We start from the raw sequence: 21749 nt of genomic DNA, 5'->3' as shown, positions 1-21749 counted from the left end.
GTCGTTACACCAATGTGTACCTAACCATAAACATCAACACCTTAAAATAAATACACAAGTATATATTTTTAAACCTGCATATTTAGTTAATATTGCCTGTTAACATTAATTTATTTTAACTGGGGAAAATTGTGTCACTTCTCTTGCATTCTGTGCAAGCAGAGTCAGGGTACATGCAGCAGTTTGGGCTGCCTGGCTCGTTGCGAACTATGTGAAGACCATTTCTTCCTAACAAAGGCTGTACTTAATTTGCCAGAATTGTACATAATTATGACATAACATTGAAGGTTGCGCAATGTAACAGCAATATTTAGACTTAGGGATGCCACCCTAATTAAGTCTATGATTTCATCTATGATGATTTGATAGAGCAGTCTGACTGAGCGGTGGTAGGCAGCAGCAGGCTCAAAACCATTTATTCAAACAGCACTTTTGTGCGTTTGCCAGCAGCTCGTCGCTGTGCTTCAAGCAGTGAGCTGTTTATGACTTCAAGCCTATCAACTCCTGAGATTAGGCTAATGTAACCGATGTGAAATGGCTAGCTAGTTGGCGGGGTGTGCGCTAATAGCGTTTCAATCGGTGACGTCACTCACTCTGAGACCTTGAAGTAGTTGTCCCCCTTGCTCTGCAAGGGCTGCGGCATTTGTGGAGCAATGGATAACGATGCTTCGAGGGTGGCTGTTGTCGATGTGTTCCAGGTTCGAGCCCAGGTAGGGGCGAGGAGAGGGACGGAAGCTATACTGTTACACTGGCAATACTAAAGTGCCTATAAGAACATTGAATAGTCAAAGGTATATAAAATACAAATGGTATAGAGAGAAATAGTTCTATAATTACTACAACCTAAAACTTCTTACCTGGAAATATTGAAGACTCATGTTAAAAGGAACCACCAGCTTTCATATGTTCTCATGTTCTGAGCAAGGAATTTAAATGTTAGCTTTTTTACATGGCACATATTGCACTTTTACTTTCTTCTCCAACAGTTTGTTTTTCATTATTTAAACCAAATTGAACATGTTTCATTATTTATTTGAGGCTAAATTGATTTTATTGATGTATTATATTAAGTTAAAATAAAAGTGTTCAGTTAGTATTGTTGTAATTGACATCATTACAAATAAATAAATACATAAAAAAATTAACCGGCCGACTGATCGGTATCGGCTGTTTTTTTGGTCCTCCAATAAAATCGGTATCGGCGTTGAAAAATCATAAATCGGTCGACCTCTACTCTGGCAGGCTCAGAGACAAGACAATTCAGATGACTGAGTAGCCTAGGCTACATCTCTGCAAAGCCCATTCATTCAGAATAACGGAGTATACTGCTGACACTTCGCACACACACACACACACACACACACACAGACACACACACACACACACACAGACACACACACACACACACCTTGGTGAGCATTGCAAATTAGGCCTAGAACTCTTGTTAACAAATCCCAGCAGAAATCAGGCCTAATTGGTGCCCCTTTATTGGGCCATTCCAATGACATCTAGCCCTGTAGCTCTTGTAGCCTACTCGCACTGGGGCAGGTGACAAAGACAAGCTCACCCAAAAACTACAACACACACCTCATCATAGTCTTACTGAGGGGCAAATTGTGACACAAGGGTCTGCTTGAAACATTACTTAATTGGACAAGCCATTGCACTTCTAGTATAGGGGTGAATTAATAAAGGGTCTGTTCACCCTGAAATGATGATGCCAAAAACCAAAATATGTGGGGTGGGGTGGGGCGGATGGACAGACACATGAGAGGGTTGTGACACAGGACAGTACAGGGCAATGAACCCGGACATAAACTCAATTGAACATCTCTCATTTCAGAGACCTGAAATTAGCTGTGCAGCAGAGCTTTAGAGGATATGTAGAGAAGAATGGGAGAAACTCTCCAAATACAGGTGTGCCAAGCTTGTAGCGTCATACCCCAAAACTTGAGGCTGTAATTGCTGCCAAAGGTGCAAAGGGTCTGAATACTTAAGTAAACATTATATTATTATTATATTTTTTAACTGTTTTTGCTTTGTCATTATTGGGTATTGTGTGTAGATTGACGAGGGGGGAAATAACGATTGGCCTGAGTACCAGGCCATTAGGACCTGATGGTCATTAGCAAGTTAAGTACTACATGCATGTCCAGAGTGCATAAGAGTAGATTACCGTGACTCAATGGTCACGTGGAATTTTACTGCAGTCATTACTTGGTGTGGCGGTAATTCGGTCACCGCAACAGCCCTAGCTGAAACTCAGATTTTCGCATTTCAGTACAATCTCCCTCAGTATTTTATGTCCACGTTTTCCAAAAACTAAAATGTCACCTCCAAATTAAGATTCAATGATGTCTGCAGAGTGAATGGGGTGTCAACTATGATATGACATATTGATTTTGAAAAATAATCTATTTTGGTTATTGAACTACAGCAAATGAAGTGGGATAACATCCGGTAACAGAATTGTGGTGATATAATTTCATCACGGTCCCTGATCTGTATTACAAATAAATACATAAGAGAGAAATTAGAAAATATGTTAAAGATGTGTGTTTTCGGTAACGGAATTTCAAGGCACAAGGCAATGTTTACAGAAGGACCAGGGTAAGATCTATGACCATAGGATCCATCAGCCTGAAGGCCACTGGACCAGAGTGTTGGTAAACGCTCAACCCTGAGGCATTGGATCCCCAGGACATCCGTTACACACACTACATGGAAGGCCAGCCTGCCTGTTGACTGTGCTGGGCCATATTTAATCTGTCGCTTCCTTCATCTGTCAGAACACCAGTAGTAATGGAGGGAAGGGAGAATAAATACACACACACACACATCGGGATATTATTTCTGACGATATATCATATTGCTTTGACAATAATCGCAATATTATTTTTGTCTTCGTTGGCTGTACCTGCACCAAAATAGTATTTCTCCTTCATAGCTTGCTCTCCATCTTCTTTTTAAATAGGGAGACAATTTGTTTTCAGCACTTTTATTATTTTTCTCATGGCTCCCCCTTGTCCCTCTGCAGCAGACATATGGTGAGCAATGTGAGGAACATCATTATTGCAATAAAATCACAGTATCTAATAGTCATGCATATATCATTTTAAGTCGTGGGAATCGGCATACATAGTGTGTCGGCACCGAAGTATCGTGATATCATATTGTGAGGTCCCTGGCAATTCCCGTCCCTAAACACCACTGGACATGATTTATAGACTTGATGACTCATTCCTTGTTAAGGTAATGTTTTTCTATCCTGAGGGAGTGACAAATCTAGACACACGAGGTGCTAAGGGCCCATGCCATAGTATTACAAATACAGAGAAAGGGCTCCAGGTGTAGCCAAGAGAGACAGTACCACCTTGCTCTGGGGTGTGGAAGTCCAGTCATAGAGGGCAACAGTCATGCTAGTGTTAGTTTCTCTCCGCTCTTTAATTGATCAATTATGGTTTATTGATTGGCTAGAAACCCCATACACCTGCTTACCAAGGTCTTAAATCAGTCTCTGATTAAAAGGCCTTGACTCAAAAAACAGCTTACGGTGTTGCCTTCCAAGACCAGAGGTGTGCATCACTAATCAGATAGGCTACATAATCAATTGTTCTCAAATAGGTTTGGTAATCTAGACCGCACACTACATCTCACTACAAAACTCCATTCCACCAGGGTGCAGCAGCAACCATGTCCGAGTGCTTTACTGCAAAGCCTTGATAAGGACAGGTGATGCCAATTAACGGGGTCATCAAAGGAAAATGGCATCCCTTGAGAGGGCGGGAACAAGATGTCAGGTGAAGTGCAGTATTATCATAAGGAGATGTATACTTAGAATACAGAGGAGGAATGGAGGCATAGGATGTCAAAGAGTGAGGGAGAGCTTGAATTTGTTAAAAATTGTGGGGAAAAGACGGGATGGTTTGTTAAAGAAGAATGGTAGAAAGTATAAGCAGTCTGAGCTGTATGCCAAACCGAAGACAGGAGGAGACATGGAAGTGATTGAGGGAGAGGTATCGGAGGGGGTAGGGTGTGGTGAAGTCCTCAGAGCCTGAAGCTTGCACTGAGGGTCAGGATAAAGAAAAGTCTGACGGCAGGAGTGACATTTTTGGAAAAAGCGGCAAACCCATTTGTGGTTTCGGGGTGGGAGAAAACAGAGTTTGGTGCTGTGGAATCGGTGAAGGTAACCAGAAGTGGTCTGGTAATAATTTATTGATTTATTTAGTTTCTGCTGGTCAGAGGGAGCAGGTGCTCCATGTTAAAAACAAATGGGGACAAGAGAGAAATTGTTGTGCTCTCAAAAGAAAAGGTGCCGTCGAAAGGAGTGATTACTGGGGTAGCGGTAAATGTGAAAGTTGACCAACTGAAGGGGAAGATTCCCGGTGTTTGTGATGCTCGTCGTTTGGTGCGACGCATACAGGGTGGGGTGAGTGGTGAAACAGAAGTCATTTTCTGTTCTTTAGAGTTTTGATGTTGAGTCTGTCCGATAAAGTGATGTTATAAATAAGTTATCCTGTATGAGCTTTTGTGCCGAATACATTACATTGTTGCATGTGTCAAGCTTATGTGGCAGTACTGAGTAGGAGGGAGGTTCCTAGGTGTGAGAAGTCTGCAGAAGGGCATGAGACAAAGGAATGTGTAGCATTGGGGAAAGTCGTTATGAGTAATTGTAGGGGTGCCCATGGGGCTGGGGATCAGAAATGTCTGGTGCGAGAGAGGCAGGTTGAGGTTTCCAGAAGTTGTCATATGCTGAGACAGTGTAGAAAGTAGAGGAAAATGGGTCAAGGGGGAGGGATCCTGACAGGAGTAGATCTGTACAGAGGGATATGCCAACAAGCGATATGCTTCAGTAAGATTTGATTTGTTTATAGTAATGGTTATTAACTGTACTGCAGGGATGAAACGTAAGTCACAGAAAATTGAGGTTGTGGTGGCAGCTGCAGGGGTATTAGGATGTACGAGTATGTGGTTAGATGGTAGGGTATTTGTTGTTTAATTTATATACATTTCTTATTTTCAAGCAAAGTATAGGGGAATTATCCCTCAAGTCTAGTAGGTATAGCAAGAGTTATTGGATGCCAACCGCTGTTAAACCTCATCGAAGATGCTGATGATCTGGGGATCGCCAGTCAGTGTCCCAGCTTGCAAACCGTGAGGCTGTTGGTTTGTTTGGTGGCCATGAGTCCTTTCGTTTTGATTCTTTAGTTTAGGCATGCCTGTTAATAGTTTTCCTTTTTGTATATTTGTTTCCACCACCATCTGAACATAATAATCCGCTTGGGCTCGCTGACCCAAAGGAATCAATACAGAACCTAGACCCAAGACCCGATCTGGGACTCGAGCGGATCCGGATCCAGAATTCTAAATAAATGTCACGGGTCTGATATGATTGTCACGGGTGTGTGTAATCTTGTCCAGAAGGACCCATACAGACCCGAATGAGACTGCAGCAGTAGAGAAAGAGGAATTGCATAATTGACCCTGCTGTTCTTTGTTTTTCAGAAGAGTGGCATGTGTAGCTTGATGTTGGCCAAACATGAGTCACCAAAGCAGCAGTAGGCAACAGTCATAGAGCCTCTACGCGTGGGGCTCCCTCCTCCTAGTGTCACTCACAGTAGCTTGCTGTGTGCAAGGCCCCTGCTAGAGCGTCACCTCTATACCTCGTGCTTTATCATCTCTGGTTAATAAAGTAACTTAAATTGACTTTGCTGCTGCTTCTCTCACTCGGATCGGGTTTGACCAGGTCTATGCAAAACAAGTGTAGTTCTAGTGTCCGTTCCAAACGGGTCTCAATATTTTCAAAATTTATTTATGAATATCTGAGTCAGATGGGAAAGCCCCAGGTCCATTTCGGAACAGGTCCTAGAGGCCTCTAAGGAGTAAGGACCACCTCTGCCCTTCCAATAATAAACTCATGTTGTGTTAATGACACATCCACTGCAAACAATACCTTCAACCTTTCCTGTTTGGACCCTTGGAGTCAGAGTTCATGTTAAAACAGAAAACAACAATGTCAGGCCAACAAACAGTTTGAGGCATTTCCACTATAGCTGACAGCTACGCTATTCACTGGTTTGTCTCAGAGAAAAGACTATTGACCTGATTGAATCTCACACCATTGCACTTTGCCATTGCTCTCAGATCTGAGTGAGCATAGGTTGAAATGTTGTCAATAACACACAGGTCTAAAGTGACAAACAGGTAAACATGTTATTGTCGTTTGAAACCTTAGGAGATGTATTGACTGTTAAATTGCTGTAATACCCACGCAGAAGTCAGGTGTGGATTTCTTAACAGTAATAGAAAAAGTTAATATTTAACCACTGCGAAAATGCCTTCTGTCTGAGGACCTGGACTGTCGACTACATTAATTGTGTACTAGGACTAGTCATATTACTGTAAGGTTATATGTCACAACTGTAAGGCCTTAATGGCAACGTTTAGTTGTTTGCGACGGGCAATTTGTCTGTCTGAGGGACATGGGTATGGGGTGCAGGACACAAATTGTCTGACAATAACCAGATTGCATTCATTCAATAAAAAAAGACACTCCAAGTTCGATATCACAATGTGATAGGCTTCTGAAATCTTACACCTAAATGCGTAAGAGTCCAAATTTAATTATATTTATTAAACCGTATTTCATTCATTTCATACGGTGAACTGCTCGTCATTGAACTTATTGCGGTGCATAAGCGCGTGTGGTTCGCCCCAAAACAGCCTTTACAAAACCACTCGTTTCAAAACCACTGAATGTCTATTGAATTTATTTTCAAACGGGTTACTTTTACTTACTTCCATAACGTGGCTTGTGTGAATTAGCTTTTTCTTCATAGTACATCCTGCCTCGGTTCCTTCGGTTATAAACTTAGTGAATGTCCAGTCAAACCAACGCTAGCTAGCAGCAAACCATAAACCGCACCTCGAGTTATAAGTTCAATATGAAACAACAAAAACGCTCATTTGTAGTGGTGCCACTATCAATAGCAGCGGCTAAACAGTTTTCTAAAGTTCCTTTCCGTCGAAATGCACCGCATGCCTCCTATCACTCGCTCAGCAGAACTCCCATCGCCTTCACCCTTGAAGGAATCATGTCAGAAAGAGCTTGTCATTCAATTTCCCTCTGGTCCAGTGCAAGTGTTCACAGTGGGTGCGCTCTGAACTGACCAGACCGCATTAATGCTTTAGCCGTCTCTAGCACCACCTGGTGGTCAATTTATCATGACATGACGTCCCTCTCTTGCTAGAATATTGGCGACAAAATAGCATCGGTGAAAAAACTACATAATTGTCATACTTGATAATACCTTTATGGAAAATGACCCCAGTAAAAGTGAGTCACCCACATTAAAATTATACTTGTGTAAAAGTCAACAAGTATTTGGTTTTAAATATACTTACATATCAACGGTAAATGTAGATATATAAATCATTTCAAATTCCTTATATTAAGCGAATCAGACAGCACGATTTTTTAAATACATTTTTTTTATGGATAGTCAGGGGCACACTCCAACAATCAGATAATTAAAAAAAAACATTTGAGTTTAGTGATTCCGCCAGATCAGATGCAGTAGGGACGACCAGGGATTTTCTCTTTAAGTGCGTGAATTAGACAATTGTCCTGTCCTGCTAAACCTTCAAAATGTAACAAGTACGTTTGGGTGTCAGGGAAATGTATGGCGTAGAAATTGCATGATTTTCTTTAGGAATGTAGTGGAGTAAAAGTAACAGTTGTCCAAAATATAAATTACAAAGTACAGATACACCAAAAAACGACTTAAGTAGTACCTTAAAGTATTTTTACGTAAGTACTTTACACCACTGCAAAATAGCCTCGAGATGGCAAATTAATAGGTGAAGATGTGGTGGCTATCTTGTCTATGGAAACATTCGAATAAATGGGTCGTTTTTTAAAAGTTGATGTAGTTGGTATATCAAGAAATGCATGGATAGTTTGGGATGACATGACACTTGGCTTGCAGACATCAGCATAGTTGTGGACTCCAGTCACATGACTTGGACTGTCTGACTCCAGTTACACATTTTATGACTTGAGATTCGACTTGATAGAAAATACAATAACTTGACCTGGACTTGGAGCCTCAAGACTTGGGATTCGACTTTGATTTAAGACTGATACCTTGAATTTATGTGGCCAGTTTTTGTAATGCTTTGTCACTCATTTTATGTCACAGAGTCTATGTGGACGACAGCAGCACTGCATCTGCAAAAAAAACTGCAACAGATCGGCTAGTGAACCGCACACTCGGCACTCTGGTTGAACTAGACAACTGTCAATCAATACAGGTCGGGGGTGAGCTAGGGAACAGATATAGGATCTGGTAAAGCGCAAACGTCAGATTATAGGAAGAAATGATTGCCATAATAAATAAATATGCAGTTTAAAAAATAATTTTCTGATCAAGAATATTAACTCAGCAATGGGGAAACAATTACTAGCATAGGCCTACTGGTATTTTGGTATGTAACAATTGCATGAAATGTATAATTTACTTATGAAGCTTGCATTTGGAATTGGTTTAAAATGAATTATCACTGTGGCGAAGACTCACCATAGTCGAGACTCTTCACTTGCGCTCTCCAAATTCCCACCAGTGGAGAGTGCTGTTTTTCTCTTGTTGAAACGCTTGCTCTTGCTTTCACACGTTTAAGTGCATAGGCCCTATGTGATATTCCATCTGATACTAAAATAATTGCTAGCGTTTCATTATTCCATCCCTGTAACGTTTACCAATGTTACAATGGATGTGGATTTGATTTATTAGGATCTCAATAGATTCACTGGGGAATCGGCACAACGAAACATATTACAGACAAAAGACTACAATTTACGTACACACACTCACGTTCATGTTTTTAAATGTATCTATCGGTTACACGTGCAGTGCACATGGAAATGGCCTTTTACATTGTAGAACCAGTTTATTGGTTGTAATTGCCTATTGGCTACTTGTATGATCCTGGGGTCCAATTGCTTACATTATGTAGGCCTACCTGTTTGAGCTTCTGTTACAGATTCGAGTTGGTTTCTTAAGGGGAAGCTATACAGTCTTGCCCTCTACCCGAGGCTATTTCTTTTGGGCTATTACCGGTGTAAATTTGGTAAATCTACTTGTATATTTTGTATGATATGGTGCTTTCACCATTGGATCACCAGGACCTGTAAATACTGTACATCTACACATTCAACATGTCAACCTGCTTTGCCTTCTGCTGATTTCATGCCTTTACCACTGCTACAAGGTCCCTATTTAACAAATACATCATCAAAATGTGTTGTAGACAAAATAATGAAATGGGCTATCTGGTAGGCTCAATAAAAAGTTTTGTAGTTGAAAAAGTCATTGCATGTATAAAAAAATGTTTTACTTGACTTGAGACTTGACTTGAAATCTTGTGACTCAACTTGACTTGCTCTTAGAACCCACGACTTGGACTTGACTTGAGTCAAGACCTATTCTACTTTGGACTTGACTTGGATCTTGTTACTTGAGACTTGCTTGTGACTCGATTCATAGTGACTTGGTCCCAACTCTGGACATCAGAGGTTCACTTTACACACCAAGCTTGAAGTCAGCCAGGTGGAAGAGGTTCTGAGTCCCATATGGCTCCCTATCCCCTTGAGTGCACTACTTTGGACCAGGACCAATAAAGCTCTGGTCAAAAGTAGAGCTCTATAAGGGCTACGACTGGGCAATATATTGTATCTTAAGGTATACCAGTATCGACTCACATACATTTTTAACAATATGTTGATACAGTGCTAAACAAATGAAAAGTTATACAAATTGTGCTACTTCACTGTCAGTTTTGTCTTAGTTTGGTTGAGTATAAAACAATTACAATGGTTGCCGTACCTTACATTCTTTTTGAGAACATATTGTGATATGATATTTTGGCCACAGGCCTGGTCCTAATAAGGGCCCATAGGGCTCTGGTCAAAGGTAATGCATCATAAGGGCCCATAGAGTTCTGGTCAAAGGTAATGTATCCCAAGGGCCTATAGGGCTCTGGTCAAAGGTAATGTATCCCAAGGGCCTATAGGGCTCTGGTCAAAGGTAATGCATCCTAAGGGCCTATAGGGCTCTGGTCAAAGGTAATGCATCCTAAGGGCCTATAGGGCTCTGGTCAAAGGTAATGCATCATAAGGGCCTATAGGGCTCTGGTCAAAGGCAATGCATCCTAAGGGCCTATAGGTCTCTGGTCAAAGGTAATGCATCCTAAGGGCCTATAGGGCTCTGGTCAAAGGTATACACTACTGTATAAAGGGGGTAGAGGGTCCTTCTGATAACATAATTTCATATAGCTCACTTCATGCTAGTCTGACCACCTCTGAAGCCTACTGCTGCCAGTCATGCTTTTCAGTTCCTGGTAGAATGGGTTTATGGACAGGGACGATAAATTAATGCTGGCTACACACTATCATGCCAACCTAAACCCTACTTGTTCAGATATTTAATTTTCCATTCCAGCATTGTCCCAGCAACGGTGGATTACATAAATGCCCTATTTCACACATGTACAAGTGTGTATTAATATGCATGTGTGAATTGGAAATGCCATTATCAATGGTGACCCACAAGCAATAAGGGTTACGTGCTTTGCTCAAAGGCACCTAGGCAGAGTTTACACCTTGCTCGGGGATTCGACCTAGCGACATTTCAGTTACAGGCCCAACGCCCTTAGCGTTAGGCCACCTGCAGCCATGACATGTAACTAGGCCAGAGCAGTGCAGCTTGATATGCCTGCCTGTAATCATGTATTGTGTTGCCCAAGTTCTTTCTTGTCTCTGCTGTGCTGATGTTGCAGGGTGTGTGTGAGAGAAGTCTATAACTCCATATTCCACGTAAAATTTCACTTGACATTTTATCTGTTTGTTTTGTTGGAATGTTTTTATTTTTATTAAAAGGCCAAAGCCAGGGGTAGATGTCATGTCTTTACGTGGTATGCGTAATGCCCACTAGCTACGACAATAAGGCAGTGAATACGGAAATGTGGATTGTGTGGATTAGCATTTTGATGTCTTCAATGCTGCTGTTTCTGTTGTTGTTTTAAAACGAATACCACAAGCCCTCACTTTAGTTTAGCCGCGTCATCGTTTCCAACTTTATAGGACTGGAATTATAGTAGTCTATACTAATTGAAAATCTGCATTTTTAATTCCTGACAACAATTGATAATATTTTCTGACTTGCAAACATTGAAGGCAAGATAACTCATATATTTCTTAGCGGTCTGATTATGAGAGTGCAGGGCTAAATAAAAGCTATTATTAGTGTAATACGATTTTGGGCCCAATGCTCTGCAGTCTGCATGCACTCTATCTGATATAATAGTATCTTCAAAATGACCTGCTGCAGACCTATATAAGCTGCAATGCACTCAAGATTTATATCCTCTGGAGTTGAATGAACACATGATTGAATTTGCTAGAGAACATAAATCTTTATTTCATATACTTGATGCTCATAAGCAGCACTATTTGCAATTCCTGCCATTCTCCTTTAATTAAAACAATATTCACAGGGCATCATTTGGCAAATGTTTCTCTACTCAGCTTCACAGTCATCCCACAATTGGCATGCCTTTCACAATAATGTGCACACCTTTGTTCATCTGAACCCACACATTTGTTCATCTGAACCCACACATTTGTTCATCTGAACCCACACATTTGTTCATCTGAGCTCACACCATTGTTCACTTAAAAAAATGTCCCCAAAAAACTGATGAGTGATACATTCACTTTTTTTCTTCCAAAAATCTACATTTTCTCTTCTTCTGGCAGAAGAATACAATAAGAACACAAAGTTGAGCACAAAAAAAAGAGAAGTTTCATACACACATGCAAGTTTGTACACACAGTAGTAGAGGACATGTGGCTTTAAGCCAAGGAAACACAGACGTAGAACATGGATAGATGGATTTATCGCTTCAACACAGCTGGAGAGGCATCAGTCAATCAAAAAGCATACAGATTTAACTCAGAAGTCCACCAACTACAGCATAGATATGTACAATACTTACACACACACACACACACACACACACACATTTGTTTTACTATCCTTGTGGGACCCAAACTATTTATTCCCATTCAAAATCCTATTTTCCCTAACCCTTAACCTAACTCTAACGTTAACCCTAAAACTAAGCCTAACCCTAACTCTTATCCCTAACCTAACCTCTAAGCCAAACATAGGAATTGTCCTTGTGGGGACTGGCGAAATGTCCATACCTGTCCAGATGTCCCTTGTTTTACTATCCTTGTGAGGACTTCTGGTCCCCACAATGATAGTGAAGCCAAACCACACACCCACACAAAAAAAGAGAGGTACTTATTTATCCTTTGTAAGATACCACAGGCAATGCTGTCACAATTAGGCTAAGACGCTAGGTTTAACACATCCAGTACCACCATACAGCTGCAACCCTTGTTCATAAATAACTGGTATCTTATAGTATGCACTACACTGCTGAGATGGTAACAGTAGTCAGTCAGTAGCTTTGGTTTGACACAAGCCCAATCAGAATGTTGTTACTACTACTATAAATACTCAAGTTCCATTGATTATGTCATCACTTATAAAATCATGAAATCATCAAGTCAGCGGTTGATCATTTGTAGTGCATACCAAGAAGCAAACAATCAGCAAACAGACATGACCATATCCGAGATGATGTAAAGCTAAAATAAGGAGGGGGCAAGCAGACCGCAGTTTTGATACAGTGGACTACGAACACTACAATATACTCACAGATACAACACACACGGGAACAGGAGAGCTACACAGGCAGTAAGCCATAGATAATACTAAGGAGCCATGTCGAGATGTAGACCTGTGACTGAGGTCTGGTGATCATACTGCTTACAGTAACGACAGCTACCTGCAGGATGCCTTATCAACGTCAGACGCATTTGTCAACTTTGGGTGAGAATTTAGAGACTGCAGTGTACAGCACTAATGAAATGCCATTATACAGTGAAAAGATTTATACATGTGCTACGTACTGAATTATGTGTACAACATTTTTAAAAATACTGTTTTGTTACTGATTCCAAAACGTCTTCCAAATTGTCACAGGTGTTTTTTTTAATAACAAGCACTGGAATAGTTTACTCAATGTTGTAAAACTGTTTAAATATTGCTTAAAATATCCACGCAAATGCATTCCCACTGGGCACACACTGGTTGAATCAACGTTGTTTTCACGTCGTTTCACTTCAATTACGTCTTATGGGGGGTCACTCTTATGCAAGCAGTTACTAACTTACTTACTACTTACTTATTGCTTTAAATAACATTTGATATTTTCCAATCCAGTTTAAAAATAATATTGTCTTCCAACTTCATCTGAGGGGAGGGCATCTTTTTTTAAACTGATATGGAGGTTGAACCTTTTACACGTCACAATGTGATGATGTACAGTACTTGAAAATGTTGACCGTAGTGAGAAGGGACATCACACACACAGAGTTCACTTCCTGTTTACCTCCTGTACCCTTCAGTCTCCTGTTCTGTTGTCTATGAGGAGAACGCTCCGGTGAAGAAGAGGCACATTTTAAAAAAGGCCATTCAGTATCTTGAAAAGGAAGCAGCCTGACATGTCATTACAAAGTCAGTGCCGAAGAGAAACGCCAAATCAAAGGCTGAACATAAATACATCCCAATCAGGAAGCCTGCATACAATACAACACACAGGAGAAGTGCAGAACAAGAGTAGATACAAAAAATATGGATTCTTACATTTTCTCCAAAGAATTCTTTAGAACAGCTGCAGATACATACCCGCAAAAGAAAACATAAATATTAACATATTGATACATTTAGTATGTACACTTCAAATAACAACAAATCAAGTTATTCAATATGGCCTAGAGAGCTGGTGCAAAGGGCTTTGACATTGAGTGTTTATATATGACTGTGGTAGAGTGGGGCAGAACACTGTAATAAAAACACATCTTTATGCATCTGTCAGTGTAAACTAATAAATAAATAGCCACAACTGACAACAAACACATTATTATAGTTTCAGATGTTATCTGGGAGAAGCTTAGCTTAGTTAAGACCTGTCCATCACCATGACTCTTCATGGTTGACAGTTCAGGGTATGTGCGTATATCTAGCAGACATTACAAGTGAAACATTATGTGAGAACACGTCAAGCCTGACAAAGATCCATCTACACTCGGTGGCCCAGAAATACCCTTGTTCTCTCCCTTGGCCTGTCTGTCTAGGCCAGCTGTGTTGCAGCTGTGTGGTCTCCAGTCTTTCTGATCATCTATTCCCCTGTCTCTCCCACTGCAGGGTGGCTGTGCTCAGAACAGCTTGTTATCCCCTCTCTCCTCCATCTGTCCTGGCCTAATAAGAACGCATTCATATGTACAGCACTAACCCTGCCCCTGCAATGACTCCAGACAAACATGCCTGGAAGCTACTGCTCATAAGATACAAAGCAACAGGCGCTACTTACATCTATACAACTCACATAGCACTAGCTCAGTACTGACTTCACAAGCCAGCTCATAGCAAACAGGCCTTGACACTGATATAGAGTCTACTTCAGCCAACTACAGGACCCATTATACAGTAGTTCCCTTCACAGCCAGTACTATACAGGGATGGATGGACATAATCCACAGGCAATGGCCTGACCATCAATCAGTCATGATCAACTGACCATCAATTCCCCTGAACAATGCTCACCACAAGCTTCACTAAAATATATACCCCACTAACTCTTATGATTATATCATGATGAAATAACATGAAAATATTGAGTGACATCATTCCATCCTGGAAGGGGCGTTGTGACATCCCCAAATATTACATTCAATAATAAATAGGAGTTTCCCTTTGACACCAGGGAATTGTGCAGATGGTCTGGAGCTTGGGTTGTGTCTTGTACATACATAAATTGATAAAGTGAAAGTAGATATACTGTTTTGTAGCAATATGGGGTGGGGGTGGGGAGTTATGCAATTGAACTCTCTTTGAGACCACAAGCGGCAATAAGCAAATCAAATCTCAAACATCCATAGGACATGTTTGAAGCAAACCCTTTGCACCAGGTTTGGCCCAAGTCTTCCACAGGCCAGGTGGTCCTTCCTGGGGCTACATGAGTACGTTGGCCCTGGTATCAGGCAGCCGGAGCCCCACCAGGCCTCCACACACCAGCACAGATGAGGCCAGGAGGATGGGGATGGACTTGGTGATGCCAACCAGAGAACCAAAGATGAGGTTTCCCAGCACTGCAGCCAGCTTACACAAAGCGTTACAGAACCCAAAACCTGTCCCTCTGACACAGAGAGAGAGAGAGAAGGGGGGGGAGAAATTGGAAAGTCTTTTAGTGATTTACAGGAGTTTTATATGCATGTCTGTGTTTTTTCATGCTTGTTGTGTGTGCAGATAGGAATGGATCATTTATATTTTCTTGCTAACTATACCTTCTGTCTGTAGGGAAGGACTCTGTGGTGACCACGTCCAGTGAGTTCCAGGCTGATATGCTCAGGCCGTTGTAAAGGCACAGCATGAAGATCATCATCGACTCACTGGTGCCGAACCACAGGAAGAAACAACTGATCCCTGACAGAACCATGGAGCCACCTGTACCACACACACACACACACACACACACACACACACACGTGCAGACACACACACGCAGACGCACGCAGACACACGCAGACACAGACACACAACATCCTTTTTTTATTTGAACAACCTGATACAGTCATGCTCATAACAAATGCAGCCCTCAGAAAGGACTTTGCAAACTATCCCTGTACATACCTAACATGGAAAGGCGTCCGATTTTATCCATGAGCAGTGCCGAGACGATGTTGCCGGGCAGAACAGCCAGAGTTCCAAGGAAGTTGATGAAGTAGACCCAGTAGGCGCTGTAGTCGTCGTCAAATGTCATCTGACAGCCCGTCTTGTTGTGGTGAAACGTGCTGTTGATCACCTCTGTGTCATCTATCAGTTTGGAGTCATCGATGTCTGCCATCACAAACAGGAATATAGGCATGACTGAGACTGTAGCAAAGAAAGGACAATACCTAGCAAACATTTTTCAGCCCGTCGAAACTATATCTTTACAAAAAAGGAAGTATGAAAGAAAGGAGAACAGGTCAAGCCTGACAAAGATCCTTCTGGATTCTTCACGGTGGCCCAGAAATGCCCCTGTTCTCTTTCTGGTTCTGTTTGTCTGTCTTACCAGTGTTGTAGAAGAACGCCTCGATGAAGGTACAGTTCCGGAAGTAGGATCCCACCGACGTCACGTCGTCAAAGTAGCAGTTACGGAAGGTGGAGTCAATGAAGGTGATGGACTTCAACTTCATATTAACAAATCTGGACGGTTCAACAGAGGAAAGTGTATGTGTGGACATGGTTAGTTACGAATGCCTACATGTCATGTTCATTTTACAGAGAAATCCTTGTCGATTCTGTATTTAACATTTACTCATCTCATCTAGTTGGCAGAGACAAAGCAGATAAGACAACATGCCAGATTAATATAAAAGCACCATAGTAATGACTCACATTTCCATCCATACTCCATTTTAGTCCATCCAGCCCATTTTCATTGAGGATGCAGTTATAACTGCTTGTTCAGCATTAATGTTGGAAGAGTTTTCTCTTTCTTCCCTACCTGTCGTTGGTGAAGACACCATTGGTGTGGATCTGGTTCTCCATGGTGAAGTTGAAGGTGAAGTCCTCGATGCGTTCGTTGCTGTGGATCTTCACCTTGGAGGCGTAGTCATCTGCCTGGAGGTGCTTGATGACGTCAGGGAACCACACAGACAGGCCGTAGTACCTGGATCCACAGACACACAGTGTCGTCACCAACATAAAGGTTAGGTTATGTACGTACCCACAGGGAATTTGGCGTAGGGAGTCACTTTAGTGGATATAGGTTAACAAATAGAAAGAAATCCATGTTTATACATAGGAGCCAGTTGAAATGTATAGGAACTATAGGGGTAGAATACACGGTTTCTGTTGGGTTTCCAGGAGTGTTCTTTTCTTCTCAGGCTGCTTGAATTCCCACCCTGTCACACTGAGAGGAGAGGCCAATGAAAGCATATTGATTCAGTAGTTCTCCTGAGAGCAGGGAGCTGCGACCTCTGCTACCACGTTGGACAGCTGACAGAAATGCAATGTGGCTGCAAGCGCAAAAGTCTATGCCATTTCCTGACGAAAGAAGTTGGCCTATTCTTACTCCTACAGCTCTAAATTAAGAACCGGACCTTTCTATCAGGAGAGAGGGGGGAGCGGGAGTCATTAAAATAGAAAAACTTACCCAAAGGACAGAGTAAACCACACAATAGCTAGCTTGATAGTGCTTTCTTTCAGAGGGTAGTCGAAACACTTCATAAAGTTAACCCAGATCTGTGTGGAGAAACAAGAGAGACACATCAATAATGATTTGTGAGAGTGCAGTGCAGGATAATTCCGCTTCTATCATGGCCATCTAGCGAGCCAACAGAGAAAACCCACCCCACATAGCTCTGTCTTGGACCTGAAGAGGGCCTTGGAGACTGGGTTCCCCGACTCTGATTTAATCTCCACCAGCTCATCCAAATGCTTGGGGATCTTGATTCTGTTCACCTGGGATGGGAATTATGGGAAATTGAGTTTTTAATAACATAATTACATCAAAAGTCATGTTTATGCTGTTTCTTTCTTGTAGGCTACTGCTGGTGGAGAAATGTAACTGGAAGGTGGTCTGTGGCTGTGGTCCATCCATTGGATATCTGTGGGTGGTACAAGGAAACTCGGGCCCTGGAAGCTCCTCGAGGAATTGGAATTTACCTGGTTCTCTTACAGTATCTACAACTATTCTGCATTGCTTTTAAATGTTTCTATGGAAAAAGGTAGGCTATGCAAATTGATAGGCAAGTTTTGCAATTCAAGATTGATTGAGCCCTTATGCTATTGCATTAGCAGCAAAAACCTGCATCTTAAAATATAGGCTACAGATGTATCATGAGATTTGCAAGGGCTTTAGTTCACTTCCAGAGACATTACATCTGACACCAAATGAAAAGCTCTAAATGTAGATTGACTGGGGTGCTGTTTCCGGGCGCGCCTCGGGCATTGCGTATTTGAAAGGCACAAAATACCTTTCAAAACCTTTTCATATCATTGATATTATACTCGGCACATATTTAAACAAGTCGCAGGGCTGGCGGTTATAAGCCTTCGTTTTTCTACTGCGTGAACAAAGCAAGAGCCGAGGCGGGACAACACTCACGGTGAAGACTTTCTCCGGCTGCCCACGCGCTCGCATGTTGGTGTCATGGATCTGCTTGAGGATCATCCAAGCCTCGTCGTGCTTCCCCACCTGACAGGAGGGAGAATTAAACGGGATTAACGGAGAGAGAACCGGAGCACTCCTCCGTGACAGCCATGCTCACGCAGGGAGGAGATGGGCTGAGATGACAGGAGTCACGACAATGATGACTCATTTTACTTCAAAGTATAATTCTCCTACAGTAACAGGCGTAGCCAACTGTCACAGTCGTATTTGCCATCTTCGACAAAACATGCAAATTGGCGTGCCATGTAGCCCAGACCTCTGCTGCTGAAGCTTTAGGCTGACTAACTGTTTGCCTCATAGGCCTTGCTGTTGAAGAACAAAGCATTTCCAACTTTCATGAACTAGGGGCATAGTCATGTGTGGGCCTGGGTGGACACAGGCCCACCCACTGGGAAGCCAGGCCCTGCCAGGCCCACCCAATAAGACAGCAAAAACAAATAAAATACTCCTCAGCACCCACTGTCATGAACACACTTAAGCATTATAGTAACCTAGGATAATGTACCCTCTTCAATGGTTTTCTGAGGAAATAGATGCTATAGGGACCTAAGCTGCTATAGGGCCCTGGGTTAATGATAACCGATCCTTGCACTATCATCAGACTTAAATAACCAATTATCTAGGCTATATGTCTATCTGGGCTTGGTCTACATTCTATTAGTTGCCTATACTGTTCAGTACTGGAACTATTGAATTGAAAAGCTGACCATCCATGCCCACACACAGACATAGTCTGTGAGGGGCAGGCACTCTCCCTAAAACCCCATTTCCCATAATGCTTTACTTTACCTCCAGGTAAAACCTGGGGCTCTCGGGCATGAAAGTGAGAGCCACAACAGCACAAACGCACGGCAGGGCGCAGACGACCACAAACACTCTCCAACTGTGGAACTGGTAGGCAGAACCCATACTGAAACTCCAGCCTGCAACCAATCACACACGAGAGAACACATCAGCAACCAATCACACACAATACATCATCAACCAATCACACACGAGAGAACACATCAGCAACCAATCACACACAATACATCATCAAACAATCAGACACAAGAGAACACATCAGCATGTTTTACATAATGGTCACATTCTCAAGAGAGGGGAGCTTCGATTTTTCAATTCATACAATATTCAGCTTGTTGTTGGTCTCCGTTCATAGTAGTTCAAAAATGTCACAGGAGTGGGTCTTTTAAGTTACTTATGGGCAACTGACTATTGCTTCCCTTGGTGATGTGACGTCGGTTCTATTTGCACAATTTCTATGGGGTATATTCCAGAAGACCACACACAGAGGAAAGTGCAACACACAAAGAAAACAAATAAAGGAAGGAAGGAAGGAAAGGACATTTAAGTTAAATCATGTTGTACCTGATCTCATCCCACAGGTAGAGACTATGTCCAATTCATTTTCATAGTAGCAACACACACACACACACACACACACACACACATATTCTCACATACACAAACACATGCACACACACAATCAATTTCCAATTCCCCTCTCTAAATGCCACTTATCTCAGCACATTCTAAAGTCATTTTCTGGACTATTCAACAGCGAAGGTGCATAAAGATGGCGGCCCCCATGTACTTACAACTTACCTCATTTGCAATGTTCGCCTTATTGTACATTGCTCTACGTTACTCTTTTTTTGTATCGGCATTATCACAGTCTACATGATCCCAATTCTACCTCCAAGATGGCTCCAATTTGAAAAAACGAAAAATTAGATTGTGCTGATTTACTGGCACATTGGACCATTTGGCACACCGTAGTTTAAGAACTCTGTGGGTCGTGCTACAAACAATGTCATATCTGAATTCCTTCACCTTTTTGCACCTTTGCCATTGGAAAGGAACGTGCCGGACTAATTATGTCCTCGAGCTGGAAAAGGTTGCTGTAGCCTTCAATTATATCTATCCTCAATCATTGTAATAGTACACAGCCATGTAAATAATCTTAGCCTCAACACTGAGCGACCCATGTACAGCACTGTAATTTCATAGCGCTTTCCCTTAGGCACAGTAGAACCCTTCAAACCCTTAAATGTGTGTTTCATACATTCTGTGAAATAGTTTATAAATATCAAATTTGTTGCCCACTTTAATGGATCTTACTGAAAATTTGATGGAACATCGAGAAAGTAAAATATTTTCTGAATCACCTTTATTCGCCAAATAAATTTGTATGTACAGGAATTTGTGGTGCCGCCACAATAAACATGATATACAGACAGATGATAAGCAGGATATATAGACAGATGATAAACAGGACATACAGACAGATGATAAGCAGGATATATAGACAGACGATAAACAGGATATACAGACAGATGATAAGCAGGATATACAGACAGATGATAAACAGGATATACAGACAGATGATAAGCAGGATATATAGACAGATGATAAGCAGGACATACAGACAGATGATAAACAGGATATACAGACAGATGATAAGCAGGATATATAGACAGATGATAAGCAGGATATACAGACAGATGATAAGCAGGATATATAGACAGATGATAAGCAGGATATACAGACAGATGATAAGCAGGATATACAGACAGATGATAAGCAGGATATACAGACAGATGATAAACAGGATATACAGACAGATGATAACCAGGATATATAGACAGATGATAAGCAGGATATCCAGACAGACGATAAACAGGATATACAGACAGATGATAAGCAGGACATACAGACAGTTGATAAACAGGATATACAGACAGATGATAAGCAGGATATATAGACAGATGATAAGCAGGATATACAGACAGATGATAAGCAGGATATACAGACAGATGATAAACAGGACATACAGACAGATGATAAGCAGGACATACAGACAGACGATAAACAGGATATACAGACAGACGTTAAGCGGGATATACAGACCAATGATAAACAGGACATACAGACAGATGATAAGCAGGACATACAGACAGACGATAAACAGGATATACAGACAGACGTTAAGCGGGATATACAGACCGATGATAAACAGGATATATAGACCGACAATAAACAGGACACAGAATTAACACAAATCCACATGCGGTATGTACACTATAAACACTGTAGCTGAGAACTACAGTAACAGGGTAAATCCAAAACAATGAAGAGGTATATTTTTGTTCTCCTTATCTCCTTTTTACTGACAATGACTGTTCTTCAGTGTGTGGGAGTGTACATTAGTGTAAGAGGGCTAATGCAATGTGTGTGTGTGCTTATGGTCCCTGTTCCTATTTGGGGAAGGAGGGAGAAGAGGGATGTTAGTCGTGACCTCCCACGTCTCTCCCTCTGGATCAGGCCTTTTTCTTTTTAACACGATTTAAAGGAATAACCCCATTATCCATCAGCACTGTTAATGTTAATGCAAGGAA

At 41.6% G+C, this 21749-nt stretch overlaps 2 protein-coding genes and 1 long non-coding RNA gene across 5 annotated transcripts in view; 1 reads left to right on the top strand and 2 right to left on the bottom strand.

Annotated features, from left to right (window-relative positions):
* The window catches only part of iqgap2 (IQ motif containing GTPase activating protein 2), a 73248-nt gene extending 66392 nt beyond the window's left edge, over positions 1-6856 (bottom strand). The window contains exon 1 of the mRNA XM_052461677.1: positions 6799-6856. Within this exon, the coding sequence (XP_052317637.1) occupies positions 6799-6844 (46 nt within the window). The 5' untranslated portion in view covers positions 6845-6856. The remainder of the gene's footprint in view (positions 1-6798) is intronic.
* On the top strand, positions 3582-5778 carry LOC118393328 (uncharacterized). Of its 2 annotated transcripts, none has more exons than XR_008064004.1 (3): positions 3582-3800; positions 5301-5401; positions 5506-5778. It is a non-coding gene; the product is annotated as an uncharacterized LOC118393328 (long non-coding RNA). The 2 variants fall into 2 exon arrangements; XR_004827540.2 differs by lacking the exon at positions 3582-3800 and adding an exon at positions 3812-4429 and having other exon boundaries at positions 5506-5774.
* Positions 6857-11447: 4591 nt separating the features above from the next.
* sv2ca (synaptic vesicle glycoprotein 2Ca) overlaps positions 11448-21749 on the bottom strand; it is a 32388-nt gene continuing 22086 nt past the window's right edge. For both annotated transcript variants that reach the window (XM_035785900.2, XM_035785901.2), the window contains exons 5-13: positions 19141-19274; positions 18286-18375; positions 17529-17639; positions 17332-17420; positions 16681-16845; positions 16246-16379; positions 15822-16028; positions 15476-15635; positions 11448-15327 (exon numbers count right to left, since the gene is read on the bottom strand). In XM_035785900.2, coding sequence (XP_035641793.1) covers positions 15144-15327; positions 15476-15635; positions 15822-16028; positions 16246-16379; positions 16681-16845; positions 17332-17420; positions 17529-17639; positions 18286-18375; positions 19141-19274 — 1274 coding nt within the window. In that variant the 3' untranslated portion in view covers positions 11448-15143. The remainder of the gene's footprint in view (positions 15328-15475; positions 15636-15821; positions 16029-16245; positions 16380-16680; positions 16846-17331; positions 17421-17528; positions 17640-18285; positions 18376-19140; positions 19275-21749) is intronic.

The sequence above is a fragment of the Oncorhynchus keta genome, chromosome 14 (genome assembly GCF_023373465.1).
Source record: "Oncorhynchus keta strain PuntledgeMale-10-30-2019 chromosome 14, Oket_V2, whole genome shotgun sequence".
Taxonomy (NCBI): domain Eukaryota; kingdom Metazoa; phylum Chordata; class Actinopteri; order Salmoniformes; family Salmonidae; genus Oncorhynchus; species Oncorhynchus keta.
The sequence above is the reverse complement of the archived record's forward strand: the minus strand, read 5'-3'. Positions and strand labels throughout refer to the sequence as shown.